This window comes from Scyliorhinus torazame, unplaced genomic scaffold (assembly GCF_047496885.1).
Source record: "Scyliorhinus torazame isolate Kashiwa2021f unplaced genomic scaffold, sScyTor2.1 scaffold_1269, whole genome shotgun sequence".
NCBI classification, from domain to species: Eukaryota; Metazoa; Chordata; class Chondrichthyes; order Carcharhiniformes; family Scyliorhinidae; genus Scyliorhinus; species Scyliorhinus torazame.
The window spans coordinates 32,662-50,964 of record NW_027308996.1 but is presented as its reverse complement, the minus strand read 5'-3'; the positions used below and the strand labels follow the sequence as shown (position 1 = coordinate 50,964).

Genomic DNA, 18,303 nt, shown 5'->3' with positions numbered 1-18,303 from the left:
GAGGGGTGTAGGGGCTGGAGGAGGTTACAGAGATAGGCAGGGTTGTAGGGGCTGGAGGAGGTTACAGAGATAGGGAGGGTTGTAAGGGGCTGGAGGAGGTTACAGAGATAGGGAGGGGTGTAGGGTCTGGAGGAGGTTACAGTGATAGGGAGGTTTGTAGGGACTGGAGCGGCTTACAGAGATAGGGAGGGGTGTGTTGGGTCTGGAGGAGGTTACAGAGATAGGGAGGGGTGTAGGGTCTGCAGGAGACTACAGAGATTGGGAGGGTTGTAGGGGCTGGAGGAGGTTACAGAGATTGGAGGGTTGTAGGGGCTGGAGGAGGTTACAGAGATAGGGAGGGGTGTAGGGGCTGGAGGAGTTACATAGATAGGGAGGGGTGTAGGGTCTGGAGGAGGTTACAGTGATCGGGAGGGGTGTAGGGGCTGGAGGAGGTTACAGAGATAGGGAGGGTTGTAGGGGCTGGAGGAGGTTACAGAGATAGGGAGGGGGTGTAAGGTCTGGAGGAGGTTACAGTGATAGGGAGGTTTGTAGGGACTGGAGGGGCTTACAGAGATAGGGAGGGGGTGTCGGGTCTGGGGGAGGTTACAGGGATAGGGAGGGTTATAGGCGCTGTAGGAGGTTACAGGGATAGGGAGGGTTATAGGCGCTGGAGGAGGTTACAGAGATAGCGAGGGTTGTAGGGGCTGGAGGAGGTTACAGAGATAGGGAGGGTTGTAGGGCTGGAGGAGGTTGCAGAGTTAGGGGCTGTTGTAGTGGTTGGAGAAGGCTACAGAGATAGGGAGGGTTGTAGGGGCTGGAGGACGTTACAGAGATAGGGAGGGGTGTAGGGGCTGGAGGAGGTTACAGAGATAGGGAGGGTGTAGGGGCTGGAGCAGGTTACAGAGATAGGGAGGGGTGGAGGGGCAGGAGGAGTTACATAGATAGGGAGGGGTGTAGGGGCTGGAGGAGGTTACAGAGATCGGGAGGGTTGTAGGGGCTTGAGGAGGTTACAGAGATAGGGAGGGTTGTAGGGCTGGAGGAGGTTACAGAGATCGGGAGGGTTGTAGGGGCTGGAGGGGGTTACAGAGATAGGGAGGGTTGTAGAGGCTGGAGGGGGTTACAGAGATAGGGAGAGGTGTGAGGTCTGGAGGAGGTTACAGTGATAGGGAGGGGTGTAGGGGCTGGAGGAGGTTAGTTACAGAGATAGGGAGGGTTGTAGGGGCTGGAGGAGGTTACAGAGATAGGGAGGGGTGTAGGGTCTGGAGGAGGTTACAGAGATAGGGAGGGGTGTAGGGACTGGAGGGGCTTACAGAGATAGGGAGGGGGGTGTCGGGTCTGGAGGAGGTTACAGAGATAGGGAGGGGTGTAGGGTCTGCAGGAGATTACAGAGATTGGGAGGGTTGTAGGGGCTGGAGGAGGTTACAGAGATAGGGAGGGGTGTAGGGGCTGGGGGAGGTTACAGAGATAGGGAGGGTTGTAGTGGCTGGAGGAGGTTACAGAGATAGGGAGGGAAGTCGGTTCTGCAGGAGATTACAGGGATAGGGAGGGTTGTAGGGGCTGGAGGAGGTTACAGAGATAGGGAGGGGTGTGGGGTCTGGAGGAGGTTACAGTCATCGGGAGGGGTGTAGTGGCTGGAGGAGGTTACAGGGATAGGGAGGGGTGTAGGGGCTGGAGGAGGTTACAGAGATAGGGAGGGTTGTAGGGGCTGGAGGGGGTTACAGAGATAGGGAGGGTTGTAGGGGAGGGAGGAGGTTACAGAGATAGGGAGGGTTGTAGGGACTGGAGGAGGTTACAGAGATAGGGAGGGGTGTGGGGTCTGGAGGAGATTACAGGGATAGGGAGGGGTGTAGGGGCTGGAGGAGGTTACAGGGATAGGGAGGGGTGTAGGGGCTGGAGGAGGTTACAGAGATAGGGAGGTTTGTAGGGGCTGGAGGAGGGTTACAGAGATAGGGAGGGGTGTAGGGGCTGGAGGAGGTTACAGAGATAGGGAAGGTTGTAGGGGTTGGAGGGGGTTACAGAGATAGGGAGGGTTGTTGGGGCTGGAGGAGGTTACAGTGATCGGGAGGGGTGTAGGGGCTGGAGGACGTTACAGAGATAGGGAGGGGTGTAGGGGCTGGAGGACGTTACAGAGATAGGGAGGGGTGTAGGGTCTGCAGGAGATTACAGGGATAGGGAGGGGTGTAGGGGCTGGAGGAGGTTACAGAGATAGGGAGGGTTGTAGGGGCTGGAGGGGGTGACAGAGATAGGGAGGGTTGTAGGGGAGGGAGGAGGTTACAGAGATAGGGAGGGGTGTAGGGTCTGGAGGAGGTTACAGTGACAGGGAGGTTTGTAGGGACTGGAGGGGCTTACAGAGATAGGGAGGGGGTGTCGGGTCTGGGGGAGGTTACAGGGATAGGGAGGGTTATAGGCGCTGGAGGAGGTTACAGGGATAGGGAGGGTTATAGGCGCTGGAGGAGGTTACAGAGATAGCGAGGGTTGTAGGGGCTGGAGGAGGTTACAGAGTTAGGGGCTGTTGTAGTGGTTGGAGAAGGTTACAGAGATAGGGAGGGTTGTAGGGGCTGGAGGACGTTACAGAGATAGGGAGGGGTGTAGGGGCTGGAGGAGGTTACAGAGATAGGGAGGGTGTAGGGGCTGGAGGAGGTTACAGAGATAGGGAGGGGTGGAGGGGCAGGAGGAGTTACATAGATAGGGAGGGGTGTAGGGGCTGGAGGAGGTTACAGAGATAGGGAGGGTTGTAGGGGCTGGAGGAGGTTACAGAGATCGGGAGGGTTGTAGGGGCTGGAGGGGGTTACAGAGATAGGGAGGGTTGTAGAGGCTGGAGGGGGGTTACAGAGATAGGGAGAGGTGTGGGGTCTGGAGGAGGTTACAGTGATAGGGAGGGGTGTAGGGGCTGGAGGAGGTTACAGAGATAGGGAGGGTTGTAGGGGCTGGAGGAGGTTACAGAGATAGGGAGGGTTGTAGGGGCTGGAGGAGGTTACAGAGATAGGGAGGGGTGTAGGGTCTGGAGGAGGTTACAGTGATAGGGAGGTTTGTAGGGACTGGAGCGGCTTACAGAGATAGGGAGGGGGGTGTTGGGTCTGGAGGAGGTTACAGAGATAGGGAGGGGTGTAGGGTCTGCAGGAGACTACAGAGATTGGGAGGGTTGTAGGGGCTGGAGGAGGTTACAGAGATTGGGAGGGTTGTAGGGGCTGGAGGAGGTTACAGAGATAGGGAGGGGTGTAGGGGCTGGAGGAGTTACATAGATAGGGAGGGGTGTAGGGTCTGGAGGAGGTTACAGTGATCGGGAGGGGTGTAGGGGCTGGAGGAGGTTACAGAGATAGGGAGGGTTGTAGGGGCTGGAGGAGGTTACAGAGATAGGGAGGGGTGTAAGGTCTGGAGGAGGTTACAGTGATAGGGAGGTTTGTAGGGACTGGAGGGGCTTACAGAGATAGGGAGGGGGGTGTCGGGTCTGGGGGAGGTTACAGGGATAGGGAGGGTTATAGGCGCTGTAGGAGGTTACAGGGATAGGGAGGGTTATAGGCGCTGGAGGAGGTTACAGAGATAGCGAGGGTTGTAGGGGCTGGAGGAGGTTACAGAGATAGGGAGGGTTGTAGGGCTGGAGGAGGTTGCAGAGTTAGGGGCTGTTGTAGTGGTTGGAGAAGGCTACAGAGATAGGGAGGGTTGTAGGGCTGGAGGACGTTACAGAGATAGGGAGGGGTGTAGGGGCTGGAGGAGGTTACAGAGATAGGGAGGGTGTAGGGGCTGGAGGAGGTTACAGAGATAGGGAGGGGTGGAGGGGCAGGAGGAGTTACATAGATAGGGAGGGGTGTAGGGGCTGGAGGAGGTTACAGAGATCGGGAGGGTTGTAGGGGCTTGAGGAGGTTACAGAGATAGGGAGGGTTGTAGGGGCTGGAGGAGGTTACAGAGATCGGGAGGGTTGTAGGGGCTGGAGGGGGTTACAGAGATAGGGAGGGTTGTAGAGGCTGGAGGGGGTTACAGAGATAGGGAGAGGTGTGGGGGTCTGGAGGAGGTTACAGTGATAGGGAGGGGTGTAGGGGCTGGAGGAGGTTACAGAGATAGGGAGGGTTGTAGGGGCTGGAGGAGGTTACAGAGATAGGGGAGGGGTGTAGGGTCTGGAGGAGGTTACAGAGATAGGGAGGGGTGTAGGGACTGGAGGGGCTTACAGAGATAGGGAGGGGGTGTCGGGTCTGGAGGAGGTTACAGAGATAGGGAGGGGTGTAGGGTCTGCAGGAGATTACAGAGATTGGGAGGGTTGTAGGGGCTGGAGGAGGTTACAGAGATTGGGAGGGGTGTAGGGGCTGGAGGAGGTTACAGAGATAGGGAGGGGTGTAGGGGCTGGAGGAGTTACATAGATAGGGAGGGGTGTAGGGGCTGGAGGAGGTTACAGAGATCGGGAGGGTTGTAGGGGCTGGAGGAGGTTACAGGGATAGGGACGGTTGTAGGGGCTGGAGGAGGTTACCGGGATAGGGAGGGTTGTAGGGACTGGAGTAGGTTACAGAGATAGGGAGGAGTGTCGGGTCTGGAGGAGGTTACAGAGACAGGGAGGGGTGTAGGGTCTGGAGGAGATTACAGAGATTGGGAGCGTTGTAGGGGCTGGAGGAGGTTACAGAGATAGGGAGGGTTGTAGGGGCTGGAGGAGGTTACAGAGATAGGGAGGGTTGTAGGGGCTGGAGGAGGTTACAGAGATAGGGAGGGTTGTAGGGGCTGGAGGAGGTTACAGGGATAGGGAGTGTTGTAGGGGCTAGACGAGGTTACAGAGATAGGGAGGGGTGTAGGGGCTGGAGGAGGTTACAGAGATAGGGAGGGTTGTAGGGGCTGGAGGAGGTTACAGAGATAGGGAGGGTTGTAGGGGCTGGAGGAGGTTACAGGGATAGGGAGTGTTGTAGGGGCTAGACGAGGTTACAGAGATAGGGAGGGTTGTAGGGGCTGGAGGAGGTTACAGGGATAGGGAGTGTTGTAGGGGCTAGACGAGGTTACAGAGATTGGGAGGGTTGTAGGGGCTGGAGGAGGTTACAGAGATAGGGAGTGTTGTAGGGGCTGGAGAAGGTTACAGAGATAGGGAGGGTTGTAGGGGCTGGAGGAGGTTACAGAGATAGGGAGGGTTGTGTGGGGCTGGAGGAGGTTACAGAAATAGGGAGGGTTGTAGGGGCTGGAGGAGGTTACAGGGTTAGGGAGGGTTGTAGGTGCTGGAGGTGGTTCAGGGATCGGGAGGGTTGTCGGGGCTGAATGAGGTTGCAGAGATAGGAGGATTGAAGTGACTGGAGGAGGTTACAGAGATAGGGAGGGGTGTAGGGGCTGAATGAGGTGACAGAGATAGGGAGGGTGTCGGGGCTGGAGGAGGTTACAGGGATAAGGGAGGGTGTCGGGGCTGGAGGAGGTTACAGGGATAGGGAGGGGTGTCGGGGCTGGAGGAGGTTACAGAGATAGGGAGGGTTGTAGGGGCTGGAGGAGGTTACAGAGATAGGGAGGGTTGTAGGGGCTGGAGGAGGTTACAGAGATAGGGAGGGTTGTAGGGGCTGGAGGAGGTTACAGAGATAGGGAGGGTTGTAGGGGCTGGAGGAGGTTACAGAGATAGCGAGGGTTGTAGGGGCTGGAGGAGGTTACAGAGATAGGGAGGGTTGTAGGGGCTGGAGGAGGTTACAGAGATAGGGAGGGGTGTAGGGGCTGGAGGAGGTTACAGATAGGGAGGGTTGTAGGGGCTGGAGGAGGTTACAGAGATAGGGAGGGGTGTAGGGGCTGGAGGAGGTTACAGAGATAGGGAGGGGTGTCGGGGCTGGAGGAGGTTACAGAGATAGGGAGCGTTGTAGGGGCTGGAGGAGGTTACAGAGATAGGGAGGGTTGTAGGGCTGGAGGAGGTTGCAGAGTTAGGGGCTGTTGTAGTGGTTGGAGAAGGCTACAGAGATAGGGAGGGTTGTAGGGGCTGGAGGACGTTACAGAGATAGGGAGGGGTGTAGGGGCTGGAGGAGGTTACAGAGATAGGGAGGGTGTAGGGGCTGGAGGAGGTTACAGAGATAGGGAGGGGTGGAGGGGCAGGAGGAGTTACATAGATAGGGAGGGGTGTAGGGGCTGGAGGAGGTTACAGAGATCGGGAGTGTTGTAGGGGCTTGAGGAGGTTACAGAGATAGGGAGGGTTGTAGGGGCTGGAGGAGGTTACAGAGATAGGGAGGGTTGTAGGGGCTGGAGGGGGTTACAGAGATAGGGAGGGTTGTAGAGGCTGGAGGGGGTTACAGAGATAGGGAGAGGTGTGGGGTCTGGAGGAGGTTACAGTGATAGGGAGGGGTGTAGGGGCTGGAGGAGGTTACAGAGATAGGGAGGGGTGTAGGGTCTGGAGGAGGTTACAGTGATAAGGAGGTTTGTAGGGACTGGAGGGGCTTACAGAGATAGGGAGGGGGTGTCGGGTCTGGAGGAGGTTACAGAGATAGGGAGGGGTGTAGGGTCTGCAGGAGATTACAGAGATTGGGAGGGTTGTAGGGGCTGGAGGAGGTTACAGAGATTGGGAGGGGTGTAGGGGCTGGAGGAGGTTACAGAGATAGGGAGGGGTGTAGGGGCTGGAGGAGTTACATAGATAGGGAGGGGTGTAGGGGCTGGAGGAGGTTACAGAGATCGGGAGGGTTGTAGGGGCTGGAGGAGGTTACAGGGATAGGGACGGTTGTAGGGGCTGGATGAGGTTACAGGGATAGGGAGGGTTGTAGGGACTGGAGTAGGTTACAGAGATAGGGAGGAGTGTCGGGTCTGGAGGAGGTTACAGAGACAGGGAGGGGTGTAGGGTCTGGAGGAGATTACAGAGATTGGGAGCGTTGTAGGGGCTGGAGGAGGTTACAGAGATAGGGAGTGTTGTAGGGGCTGGAGGAGGTTACAGAGATAGGGAGGGTTGTAGGGGCTGGAGGAGGTTACAGAGATAGGGAGGGTTGTAGTTGTAGGGGCTGGAGGAGGTTACAGAGATAGGGAGGGTTGTAGGGGCTGGAGGAGGTTACAGAGATAGGGAGGGTTGTAGGGGCTGGAGGAGGTTACAGGGATAGGGAGTGTTGTAGGGGCTGGAGGAGGTTACAGAGATAGGGAGGGTTGTAGGGCTGGAGGAGGTTGCAGAGTTAGGGAGTGTTGTAGGGGCTGGAGAAGGTTACAGAGATAGGGAGGGTTGTAGGGGCTGGAGGAGGTTACAGAGATAGGGAGGGTTGTGTGGGGCTGGAGGAGGTTACAGAAATAGGGAGGGTTGTAGGGGCTGGAGGAGGTTACAGGGTTAGGGAGGGTTGTAGGGGCTGGAGGTGGTTCAGGGATCGGGAGGGTTGTCGGGGCTGAATGAGGTTGCAGAGATAGGAGGATTGAAGTGACTGGAGGAGGTTACAGAGATAGGGAGGGGTGTAGGGGCTGAATGAGGTGACAGAGATAGGGAGTGTGTCGGGGCTGGAGGAGGTTACAGGGATAAGGGAGGGTGTCGGGGCTGGAGGAGGTTACAGGGATAGGGAGGGGTGTCGGGGCTGGAGGAGGTTACAGAGATAGGGAGGGTTGTAGGGGCTGGAGGAGGTTACAGAGATAGGGAGGGTTGTAGGGGCTGGAGGAGGTTACAGAGATAGGGAGGGTTGTAGGGGCTGGAGGAGGTTACAGAGATAGGGAGGGGTGTAGGGGCTGGAGGAGGTTACAGAGATAGGGAGGGGTGTAGGGGCTGGAGGAGGTTACAGATAGGGAGGGTTGTAGGGGCTGGAGGAGGTTACAGATAGGGAGGGGTGTAGGGGCTGGAGGAGGTTACAGAGATAGGGAGGGGTGTCGGGGCTGGAGGAGGTTACAGAGATAGGGAGCGTTGTAGGGGCTGGAGGAGTTTACAGAGATAGGGAGGGTTGTAGGGGCTGGAGGAGTTTACAGAGATAGGGAGGGTTGTAGGGGCTGGAGGAGGTTACAGAGATAGGGAGGGGTGTAGGGGCTGGAGGAGGTTACAGAGATAGGGAGCGTTGTAGGGGCTGGAGGAGGTTACAGAGATAGGGGGGGTTGTAGGGGCTGGAGGAGGTTACAGAGATAGGGAGGGGTGTAGTGGCTGGAGGAGGTTACAGAGATAGGGAGGGTTGTCGGGGCTGGAGGAGGTTACAGAGATAGGGAGGGGTGTCGGGGCTGGAGGAGGTGACAGAGATAGGGAGCGTTGTAGGGGCTGGAGGAGGTTACAGAGATAGGGAGGGTTGTCGGGGCTGGAGGAGGTTACAGAGATAGGGAGGGGTGTCGGGGCTGGAGGAGGTTACAGAGATAGGGAGGGGTGTAGGGGCTGGAGGATGTTACAGAGGTAGGGAGGGGTGTAGGGACTGGTAGAGGTTACAGAGATAGGGAGGGGGTGTAGGGGCTGGAGGAGGTTACAGAGATAGGGAGGGGTGGAGGGGCTGGAGGGGGTTACAGAGATAGGGAGGGATGTAGGGGCTGGAGGAGGTGACAGATAGGGAGGGGAGTAGGGGCTGGAGGAGGTTACAGAGATAGGGAGGGGTGTAGGGGCTGGAGGAGGTTACAGAGATAGGGAGGGTTGCAGGGGCTGGAGGAGGTTACAGAGATAGGGAGGGGAGTCGGGGCTGGAGGGGGTTAGTGAAGTGGATGGAAATGTTACCAGATTGAGACACAGGGGACAGAGACCAGGGTGAGGACGGAGCTGTTTCGCACCAAGCTTGTGGTGTTGAGCAGGGACGAGACTGTGAGGGTGGAAGGACCTGGATCTGCGAGCGGACTCTTACCTGGTGTATGAATACTTGTTGTTACTGCGATTGTGGAGCAACTTCACCACCGGCTGTGAAAAGACAAAGGAACAGTAACGAGGGGTCGGTGACCTTGGTGGGACCCAGACCCAGGGAGAGTCGGTGCCCGCGGGGGGGACCCGTACCCAGGGAGAGTCGGTGCCCGTGGGGGGGGGCGGGGAAACGACCCGTACCCAGGGAGAGTCGGTGACCTTGGTGGGACCCAGACCCAGGGAGAGTCGGTGTCCGCGGGGGGACCTGTACCCCAGGGAGAGTCGGTGCCCGCAGGGGGGACCTGTACCCCAGGGAGAGTCGGTGCCCGTGGGGGGGACCTGTACCCCGGGGAGAGTCAGTACCCGTGGGGGTGACCCGTACCCCGGGGAGAGTCAGTACCCGTGGGGGTGACCCGTACCCAGGGAGAGTCGGTGCCCGTGGGGGGGACCCATACCCAGGGAGAGTCTGTGCCCGTGGGGGGAACCCATACCCCTGGGAGTGTCGGTGTCCGTGGGGGGGGACCCATACCCAGGGAGAGACGGTGCCCGTGGGGGGGACCCATACCCAGGGAGAGTCGATGCCCGTGGGGGGGACCCATACCCCGGGGAGAGTCGGTGCCCGTGGGGGGGGGGACCCTAACCCGGGGAGAGTCGGTGCCCGTGGGGGGACCCGTACCCTGGGGAGCGTCGGTGCCCGTGGGGGGGACCCATACTCAGGGAGAGTCGGTGCCCGTGGGGGGACCCATACCCCAGGGAGAGTCGGTGCCCGTGGGGGGGACCCATACCCAGGGAGAGTCTGTGCCCGTGGGGGGAACCCATACCCAGGGAGAGTCGGTGCCCGTGGGGGGGACCCATACCCAGGGAGAGTCGGTGCCCGTGGGGGGGGACCAATACCCAGGGAGAGTCGATGCCCGTGGGGGGTGGACCCATACCCCGGGGAGAGTCGGTGCCCGTGGGGGGGACCCGTACCCTGGGGAGAGTCGGTGCCCATGGGGGGGGTACCCATACCCTGGGGAGGGTCAGTGCCCGTGGGGTGTACCCGTACCCCAGGGAGAGTCGGTGCCCGTGGGGTGTACCCGTACCCTGGGGAGAGTCAGTGCCCGTGGGGTGTACCCGTACCCCAGGGAGAGTCGGTGCCCATGGGGAGAAACGTACCCCGGGGGAGTCGGTGCCCGTGGGGGGGATCCGTACCCCAGGGAGAATCGGTGCCCATGGGGGTACCCGTACCCTGGAGAGAGTCAGTGCCCGTGGGGTGTACCCGTACCCTGGGGAGAGTCAGTGCCCGTGGGAGGGGGGACCCGTACCCCAGGGAGAGTTGGTGCCCATGGGGAGAAACGTACCCTGGGGAGAGTCGGTGCCCGTATGGGGTACCCGTAACCTGGGTAGAGTCGGTGCACGGGGTGGGACCCTTACCCCGGGGAGAGTCGGTGCCCATGGGGGGGAACTGTACCCCGGGGAGAGTCGGTGCCCGTGGGGGGGACCCGTACCCACGGAGAGTCGGTGCCCGTGGGAGGGGACCTGTACCCCAGGGAGAGTCGGTGCCCGTGGGGGTACCCGTACCCTGGGGAGAGTCAGTGCCCGTGTGGTGTACCCGTACCCCAGGGAGAGTCGGTGCCCGTGGGGGTACCCGTACCCCAGGGAGAGTCGGTGCCCATGGGGAGAAACGTACCCCGGGGAGAGTCGGTGCCCGTGGGGGGGATCCGTACCCCAGGGAGAATCGGTGCCCATGGGGGTACCCGTACCCTGGAGAGAGTCAGTGCCCGTGGGGTGTACCCGTACCCTGGTGAGAGTCAGTACCCGTGGGAGGGGGGACCCGTACCCCAGGGAGAGTCGGTGCCCATGGGGAGAAACGTACCCTGGGGAGAGTCGGTGCCCGTATGGGGTACCCGTACCCCGGGGAGAGTCAGTGCCCGTATGGGGTACCCGTAACCTGGGTAGAGTCGGTGCACGGGGGGGGGGGACCCTTACCCCGGGGAGAGTCGGTGCCCGTATGGGGTACCCGTAACCTGGGGAGAGTCGGTGCCCATGGGGGGACCTGTACCCCGGGGAGAGTCAGTGCCCGTGGAGGGGACACGTACCCCGGGTAGGCAGGGGGGGGGGAAGGGGGAGGGGGAGGGGAGTTGGTAGGTGGGGGGGGGGGGGGGGGAGGGGGAGGAGAGTTGGTAGGCGGGGGGTGGGGGGGGGGGGAGGAGGAGGGGGTTGAGAGTTGGTAAGCCCGGGGGGGGGGGGGGGGGGGGGGGGGGTTGGTGGGGGGGGGGGGGGGGGGGGGAGAGGAGAGTTGGTAGCCGCGAGCGGGGGGGCCTGTAACCTGGCAGGGATACAAACACTGACCTTGCTCGAAGCTGCAACAATTTTGCGTTCCTCTTTGGCCGAGGTTATCATCGGGATGCGACAGTCCGCACTGCACGATTCACTCCGACGCTGCAACGCAAACCAAATACATCCCCTCAACACTCAGCACAGACTCTCGGCTATAACACACTCTGTTAAACTGTCCCTCAGTGTCAGACTCTCAGTTATAACGCTCTCTCACACACTGTCCCTCAGTGTCAGACTCTCAGTTATAACTCTCTCTCTCACACTGTCCCTCAGTATCAGACTCTCAGTTATAACACTCTCTCTCTCACACTGTCCCTCAGTATCAGACTCTCAGTTATAACACTCTCTCTCTCACACTGTCCCTCAGTATCAGACACTCAGTTATAACACTCTCTCTCTCACACTGTCCCTCAGTATCAGACTCTCAGTTATAACACTCTCTCTCACACACTGTCCCTCAGTATCAGACTCTCAGTTATAACACTCTCTCTCTCACACTGTCCCTCAGTATCAGACTCTCAGTTATAACACTCTCTCTCTCTCACACTGTCCCTCAGTATCAGACTCTCAGTTATAACACTCTCTCTCACACACTGTTCCTCAGTATCAGACTCTCAGTTATAACACTCTCTCTGTTACACTGTCCCTCAGTATCAGACTCTCGGCTATAACACTCTCTCACACACTGTCCCTCAGTATCAGACTCTCAGTTATAACACTCTCTCACACTGTCCCTCAGTATCAGACTCTCAGTTATAACACTCTCTCTCACACACTGTCCCTCAGTATCAGACTCGCAGTTATAACACTCTCTCTCTCACACTGTCCCTCAGTATCAGACTCTCAGTTATAACACTCTCTCTCACACTGTCCCTCAGTGTCAGACTCTCAGTTATAACTCTCTCTCTCACACTGTCCCTCAGTGTCAGACTCTCAGTTATAACGCTCTCTCACACACTGTCCCTCAGTGTCAGACTCTCAGTTATAACTCTCTCTCTCACACTGTCCCTCAGTATCAGACTCTCAGTTATAACACTCTCTCTCTCACACTGTCCCTCAGTATCAGACACTCAGTTATAACACTCTCTCTCTCACACTGTCCCTCAGTATCAGACTCTCAGTTATAACACTCTCTCTCACACACTGTCCCTCAGTATCAGACTCTCAGTTATAACACTCTCTCTCTCACACTGTCCCTCAGTATCAGACTCTCAGTTATAACACTCTCTCTCTCTCACACTGTCCCTCAGTATCAGACTCTCAGTTATAACACTCTCTCTCACACACTGTTCCTCAGTATCAGACTCTCAGTTATAACACTCTCTCTGTTACACTGTCCCTCAGTATCAGACTCTCGGCTATAACACTCTCTCACACACTGTCCCTCAGTATCAGACTCTCAGTTATAACACTCTCTCACACTGTCCCTCAGTATCAGACTCTCAGTTATAACACTCTCTCTCACACACTGTCCCTCAGTATCAGACTCGCAGTTATAACACTCTCTCTCTCACACTGTCCCTCAGTATCAGACTCTCAGTTATAACACTCTCTCTCACACTGTCCCTCAGCATCAGACTCTCAGTTATAACACTCTCTCTCTCTCTCACTGTCCCTCAGTATAGACTCTCGGGTATAACACTCTCTCTGTTACACTGTTCCTCAGTATCAGACTCTCAGTTATAACACTCTCTCTCTCACACTGTCCCTCAGTATCAGACTCTCAGTTATAACACTCTCTCTCACACAGTCCCTCAGTATCAGGCTCTCAGTTATAACACTCTCTCTCTGTTACACTGTCCCTCAGTATCAGACTCTCAGTTATAACACTCTCTCTCTCTCACTCTCCCTCAGTATCAGACTCTCAGTTATAACACTCTCTCACACACTGTCCCTCAGTATCAGACTCTCAGTTATAACACTCTCTCTCTCACACTGTCCCTCAGTATCAGACTCTCAGTTATAACACTCTCTCTGTTACACTGTCCCTCAGTATCAGACTCTCAGTTATAACACTCTCTCTCACTGACTCTCAGTATAAGACTCTCCCTAATAACACTCTCTTACACACTGTCCCTCAGTATCAGACTCTCAGTTATAACACTCTCTCTCTCACACTGTCCCTCAGTATCAGACTCTCAGTTATAACACTCTCTCTCACACACTGTCCCTCAGTATCAGACTCTCAGTTATAACACTCTCTCTCTCACACTGTCCCTCAGTATCAGACTCTCAGTTATCACACTCTCTCTCTCTCACACTGTCCCTCAGTGTCAGACTCTCAGTTATAACACTCTCTCTCTCACACTGTCCCTCAGTATCAGACTCTCAGTTATAACTCTCTCTCTGTTACACTGTCCCTCAGTATCAGACTCTGTTATAACACTCTCTCTCACACTGTCCCTCAGTATCATACTCTCAATTATAACACTCTCTCCGTTACACTGTCCCTCAGTATCAGACTCTCAGTTATAACACTCTCTCTCACACTGTGCCTCAGTATCAGACTCTCAGTTATAACACTCTCTCTCTCACACTGTCCCTCAGTATCAGACTCTCAGTTATAACACTCTCTCACACACTGTCCCTCAGTATCAGACTCTCAGTTATAACACTCTCTCTGTTACACTGTCCCTCAGTATCAGACTCTCAGTTATAACACTCTCTCTCACACTGTCCCTCAGTATCAGACTCTCAGTTATAACACTCTCTCTCTCACATTGTCCCTCAGTATCAGACTCTCAGTTATAACACTCTCTCTGTTACACTGTCCCTCAGTATCAGACTCTCAGTTATAACACTCTCTCTCACACACTGTCCCTCAGTATCAGACTCTTAGTTATAACACTCTCTCTGTTACACTGTCCCTCAGTATCAGACTCTCAGTTATAACACTCTCTCTGTTACACTGTCCCTCAGTATCAGACTCTCAGTTATAACACTCTCTCTGTTACACTGTCCCTCAGTATCAGACTCTCGGCTATAACACTCTCTCACACACTGTCCCTCAGTATCAGACTCTCAGTTATAACACTCTCTCACACTGTCCCTCAGTATCAGACTCTCAGTTATAACACTCTCTCTCACACACTGTCCCTCAGTATCAGACTCTCAGTTATAACACTCTCTCACACACTGTCCCTCAGTATCAGACTCTCAGTTATAACACTCTCTCTCACACACTGTCCCTCAGTATCAGACTCTCAGTTATATCACTCTCTCTCACACACTGTCGCTCAGTATCAGACTCTCAGTTATAACGCTCTCTCTCACACACTGTCGCTCAGTATCAGACTCTCAGTTATAACACTCTCTCTCACACACTGTCCCTCAGTATCAGACTCTCAGTTATATCACTCTCTCTCTCACACTGTCCCTCAGTATCAGACTCTCAGTTATAACGCTCTCTCTCACACACTGTCCCTCAGTATCAGACTCTCAGTTATAACACACTCTCACACACACTGTCCCTCAGTATCAGACTCTCAGTTATAACACTCTCTCTGTTACACTGTCCCTCAGTATCAGACTCTCAGTTATAACACTCTCTCTCACACACTGTCCCTCAGTATCAGACTCTCAGTTAGAACACTCTCTCTCACACACTGTCCCTCAGTATCAGACTCTCAGTTATAACACTCTCTCACACTGTCCCTCAGTATCAGACTCTCAGTGAGAACACTCTCTCTGTTACACTGTCGCTCAGTATCAGACTCTCAATTATAACACTCTCTCTGTTACACTGTCCCTCAGTATCAGACTCTCAGTTATAACACTCTCTCTCACACACTGTTCCTCAGTGTCAGACTCTCAGTTATAACACTCTCTCTCTCACACTGTCCCTCAGTATCAGACTCTCAGTTATAACGCTCTCTCTCTCACACTGTCCCTCAGTATCAGACTCTCAGTTATAACACTCTCTCTGTGACACTGTCCCTCAGTATCAGACTCTCAGTTATAACACTCTCTCTGTTACACTGTCCCTCAGTGTCTGACTCTCAGTTATAACACTCTCTGTTACACTGTCCCTCAGTGTCAGACTCCCAGTTATAACACTCTCTCACACACTGTCCCTCAGTATCAGACTCCCAGTTATAACACTCTCTCTGTTATACTGTCCCTCAGTATCAGACTCTCAGTTATAACACTCTCTCTCTCTCTCACTGTCCCTCAGTATAGACTCTCGGGTATAACACTCTCTCTGTTACACTGTTCCTCAGTATCAGACTCTCAGTTATAACACTCTCTCTCTCACACTGTCCCTCAGTATCAGACTCTCAGTTATAACACTCTCTCTCACACAGTCCCTCAGTATCAGGCTCTCAGTTATAACACTCTCTCTCTGTTACACTGTCCCTCAGTATCAGACTCTCAGTTATAACACTCTCTCTCTCTCACTCTCCCTCAGTATCAGACTCTCAGTTATAACACTCTCTCACACACTGTCCCTCAGTATCAGACTCTCAGTTATAACACTCTCTCTCTCTCTCACTGTCCCTCAGTATAGACTCTCGGGTATAACACTCTCTCTGTTACACTGTTCCTCAGTGTCTGACTCTCAGTTATAACACTCTCTGTTACACTGTCCCTCAGTATCAGTCTCCCAGTTATAACACTCTCTCTGTTACACTGTCCCTCAGTATCAGACTCCCAGTTATAACACTCTCTCTCACACTGTCCCTCAGCATCAGACTCTCAGTTATAACACTCTCTCTCTCTCTCACTGTCCCTCAGTATAGACTCTCGGGTATAACACTCTCTCTGTTACACTGTTCCTCAGTATCAGACTCTCAGTTATAACACTCTCTCTCTCACACTGTCCCTCAGTATCAGACTCTCAGTTATAACACTCTCTCTCACACAGTCCCTCAGTATCAGGCTCTCAGTTATAACACTCTCTCTCTGTTACACTGTCCCTCAGTATCAGACTCTCAGTTATAACACTCTCTCTCTCTCACTCTCCCTCAGTATCAGACTCTCAGTTATAACACTCTCTCACACACTGTCCCTCAGTATCAGACTCTCAGTTATAACACTCTCTCTCTCACACTGTCCCTCAGTATCAGACTCTCAGTTATAACACTCTCTCTCACACTGTCCCTCAGCATCAGACTCTCAGTTATAACACTCTCTCTCACTGACTCTCAGTATAAGACTCTCCCTTATAACACTCTCTTACACACTGTCCCTCAGTATCAGACTCTCAGTTATAACACTCTCTCTCTCACACTGTCCCTCAGTATCAGACTCTCAGTTATAACGCTCTCTCTCTCACACTGTCCCTCAGTATCAGACCCTCAGTTATAACACTCTCTCTCTCTCACACTGTCCCTCAGTATCAGACTCTCAGTTATAACACTCTCTCTCTCACACTGTCCCTCAGTATCAGACTCTCAGTTATAACACTCTCTCTGTTACACTGTCCCTCAGTGTCAGACTCTCAGTTATAACACTCTCTCTCTCACACTGTCCCTCAGTATCAGACTCTCAGTTATAACTCTCTCTCTGTTACACTGTCCCTCAGTATCAGACTCTGTTATAACACTCTCTCTCACACTGTCCCTCAGTATCAGACTCTCAATTATAACACTCTCTCCGTTACACTGTCCCTCAGTATCAGACTCTCAGTTATAACACTCTCTCTCACACTGTGCCTCAGTATCAGACTCTCAGTTATAACACTCTCTCTCTCACACTGTCCCTCAGTATCAGACTCTCAGTTATAACACTCTCTCTCACACTGTCCCTCAGCATCAGACTCTCAGTTATAACACTCTCTCTCTCTCACTCTCCCTCAGTATCAGACTCTCAGTTATAACACTCTCTCACACACTGTCCCTCAGTATCAGACTCTCAGTTATAACACTCTCTCTCTCACACTGTCCCTCAGTATCAGACTCTCAGTTATAACACTCTCTCTGTTACACTGTCCCTCAGTATCAGACTCTCAGTTATAACACTCTCTCTCACTGACTCTCAGTATAAGACTCTCCCTTATAACACTCTCTTACACACTGTCCCTCAGTATCAGACTCTCAGTTATAACACTCTCTCTCTCACACTGTCCCTCAGTATCAGACTCTCAGTTATAACACTCTCTCTGTTACACTGTCCCTCAGTGTCAGACTCTCAGTTATAACACTCTCTCTCTCACACTGTCCCTCAGTATCAGACTCTCAGTTATAACTCTCTCTCTGTTACACTGTCCCTCAGTATCAGACTCTGTTATAACACTCTCTCTCACACTGTCCCTCAGTATCAGACTCTCAATTATAACACTCTCTCCGTTACACTGTCCCTCAGTATCAGACTCTCAGTTATAACACTCTCTCTCACACTGTGCCTCAGTATCAGACTCTCAGTTATAACACTCTCTCTCTCACACTGTCCCTCAGTATCAGACTCTCAGTTATAACACTCTCTCTCTCACACTGTCCCTCAGTATCAGACTCTCAGTTATAACACTCTCTCTCACACACTGTCCCTCAGTATCAGACTCTCAGTTATAACACTCTCTCTCTCACACTGTCCCTCAGTATCAGACTCTCAGTTATAACACTCTCTCTCTCACACTGTCCCTCAGTATCAGACTCAGTTATAACACTCTCTCTGTTACACTGTCCCTCAGTATCAGACTCTCAGTTATAACACTCTCTCTCTGTCACACTGTGCTCAGTATCAGACTCTCAGTTATAACACTCTCTCTCTCACACTGTCCCTCAGTATCAGACTCTCAGTTATAACACTCTCTCACACACTGTCCCTCAGTATCAGACTCTCAGTTATAACACTCTCTCTCTCACACTGTCCCTCAGTATCAGACTCTCAGTTATAACACTCTCTCTCTCACACTGTCCCTCAGTATCAGACTCTCAGTTATAACACTCTCTCACACACTGTCCCTCAGTATCAGACTCTCAGTTATAACACTCTCTCTCACACACTGTCCCTCAGTATCAGAATCTCAGTTATAACACTCTCTCTCTCACACTGTCCCTCAGTATCAGACTCTCAGTTATAACACTCTCTCACACACTGTCCCTCAGTATCAGACTCTCAGTTATAACACTCTCTCACACTGTCCCTCAGTCTCAGACTCTCGGGTATAACACTCTCTCTGTTACACTGTCCTTCAGTATCAGACTCTCAGTTATAATACTCTCTCTCACACTGTCCCTCAGTGTCAGACTCTCAGTTATAACACTCTCTCTCTCACACACTGTCCCTCAGTATCAGACTCTCAGTTATAACACACTCTCTCACACACTGTCCCTCAGTATGAGACTGTCAGTTATAACACTCTCTCTCTC

General features: G+C 54.0%; 1 protein-coding gene across 1 annotated transcript in view; it reads right to left on the bottom strand.

Annotated features, from left to right (window-relative positions):
• Positions 1-8,636: 8,636 nt before the first annotated feature.
• The window catches only part of LOC140407171 (BTB/POZ domain-containing adapter for CUL3-mediated RhoA degradation protein 3-like), a 34,292-nt gene continuing 24,625 nt past the window's right edge, over positions 8,637-18,303 (bottom strand). The window contains exons 3-4 of the mRNA XM_072494853.1: positions 11,006-11,095; positions 8,637-8,734 (exon numbers count right to left, since the gene is read on the bottom strand). Coding sequence (XP_072350954.1) covers positions 8,678-8,734; positions 11,006-11,095 — 147 coding nt within the window. The 3' untranslated portion in view covers positions 8,637-8,677. The remainder of the gene's footprint in view (positions 8,735-11,005; positions 11,096-18,303) is intronic.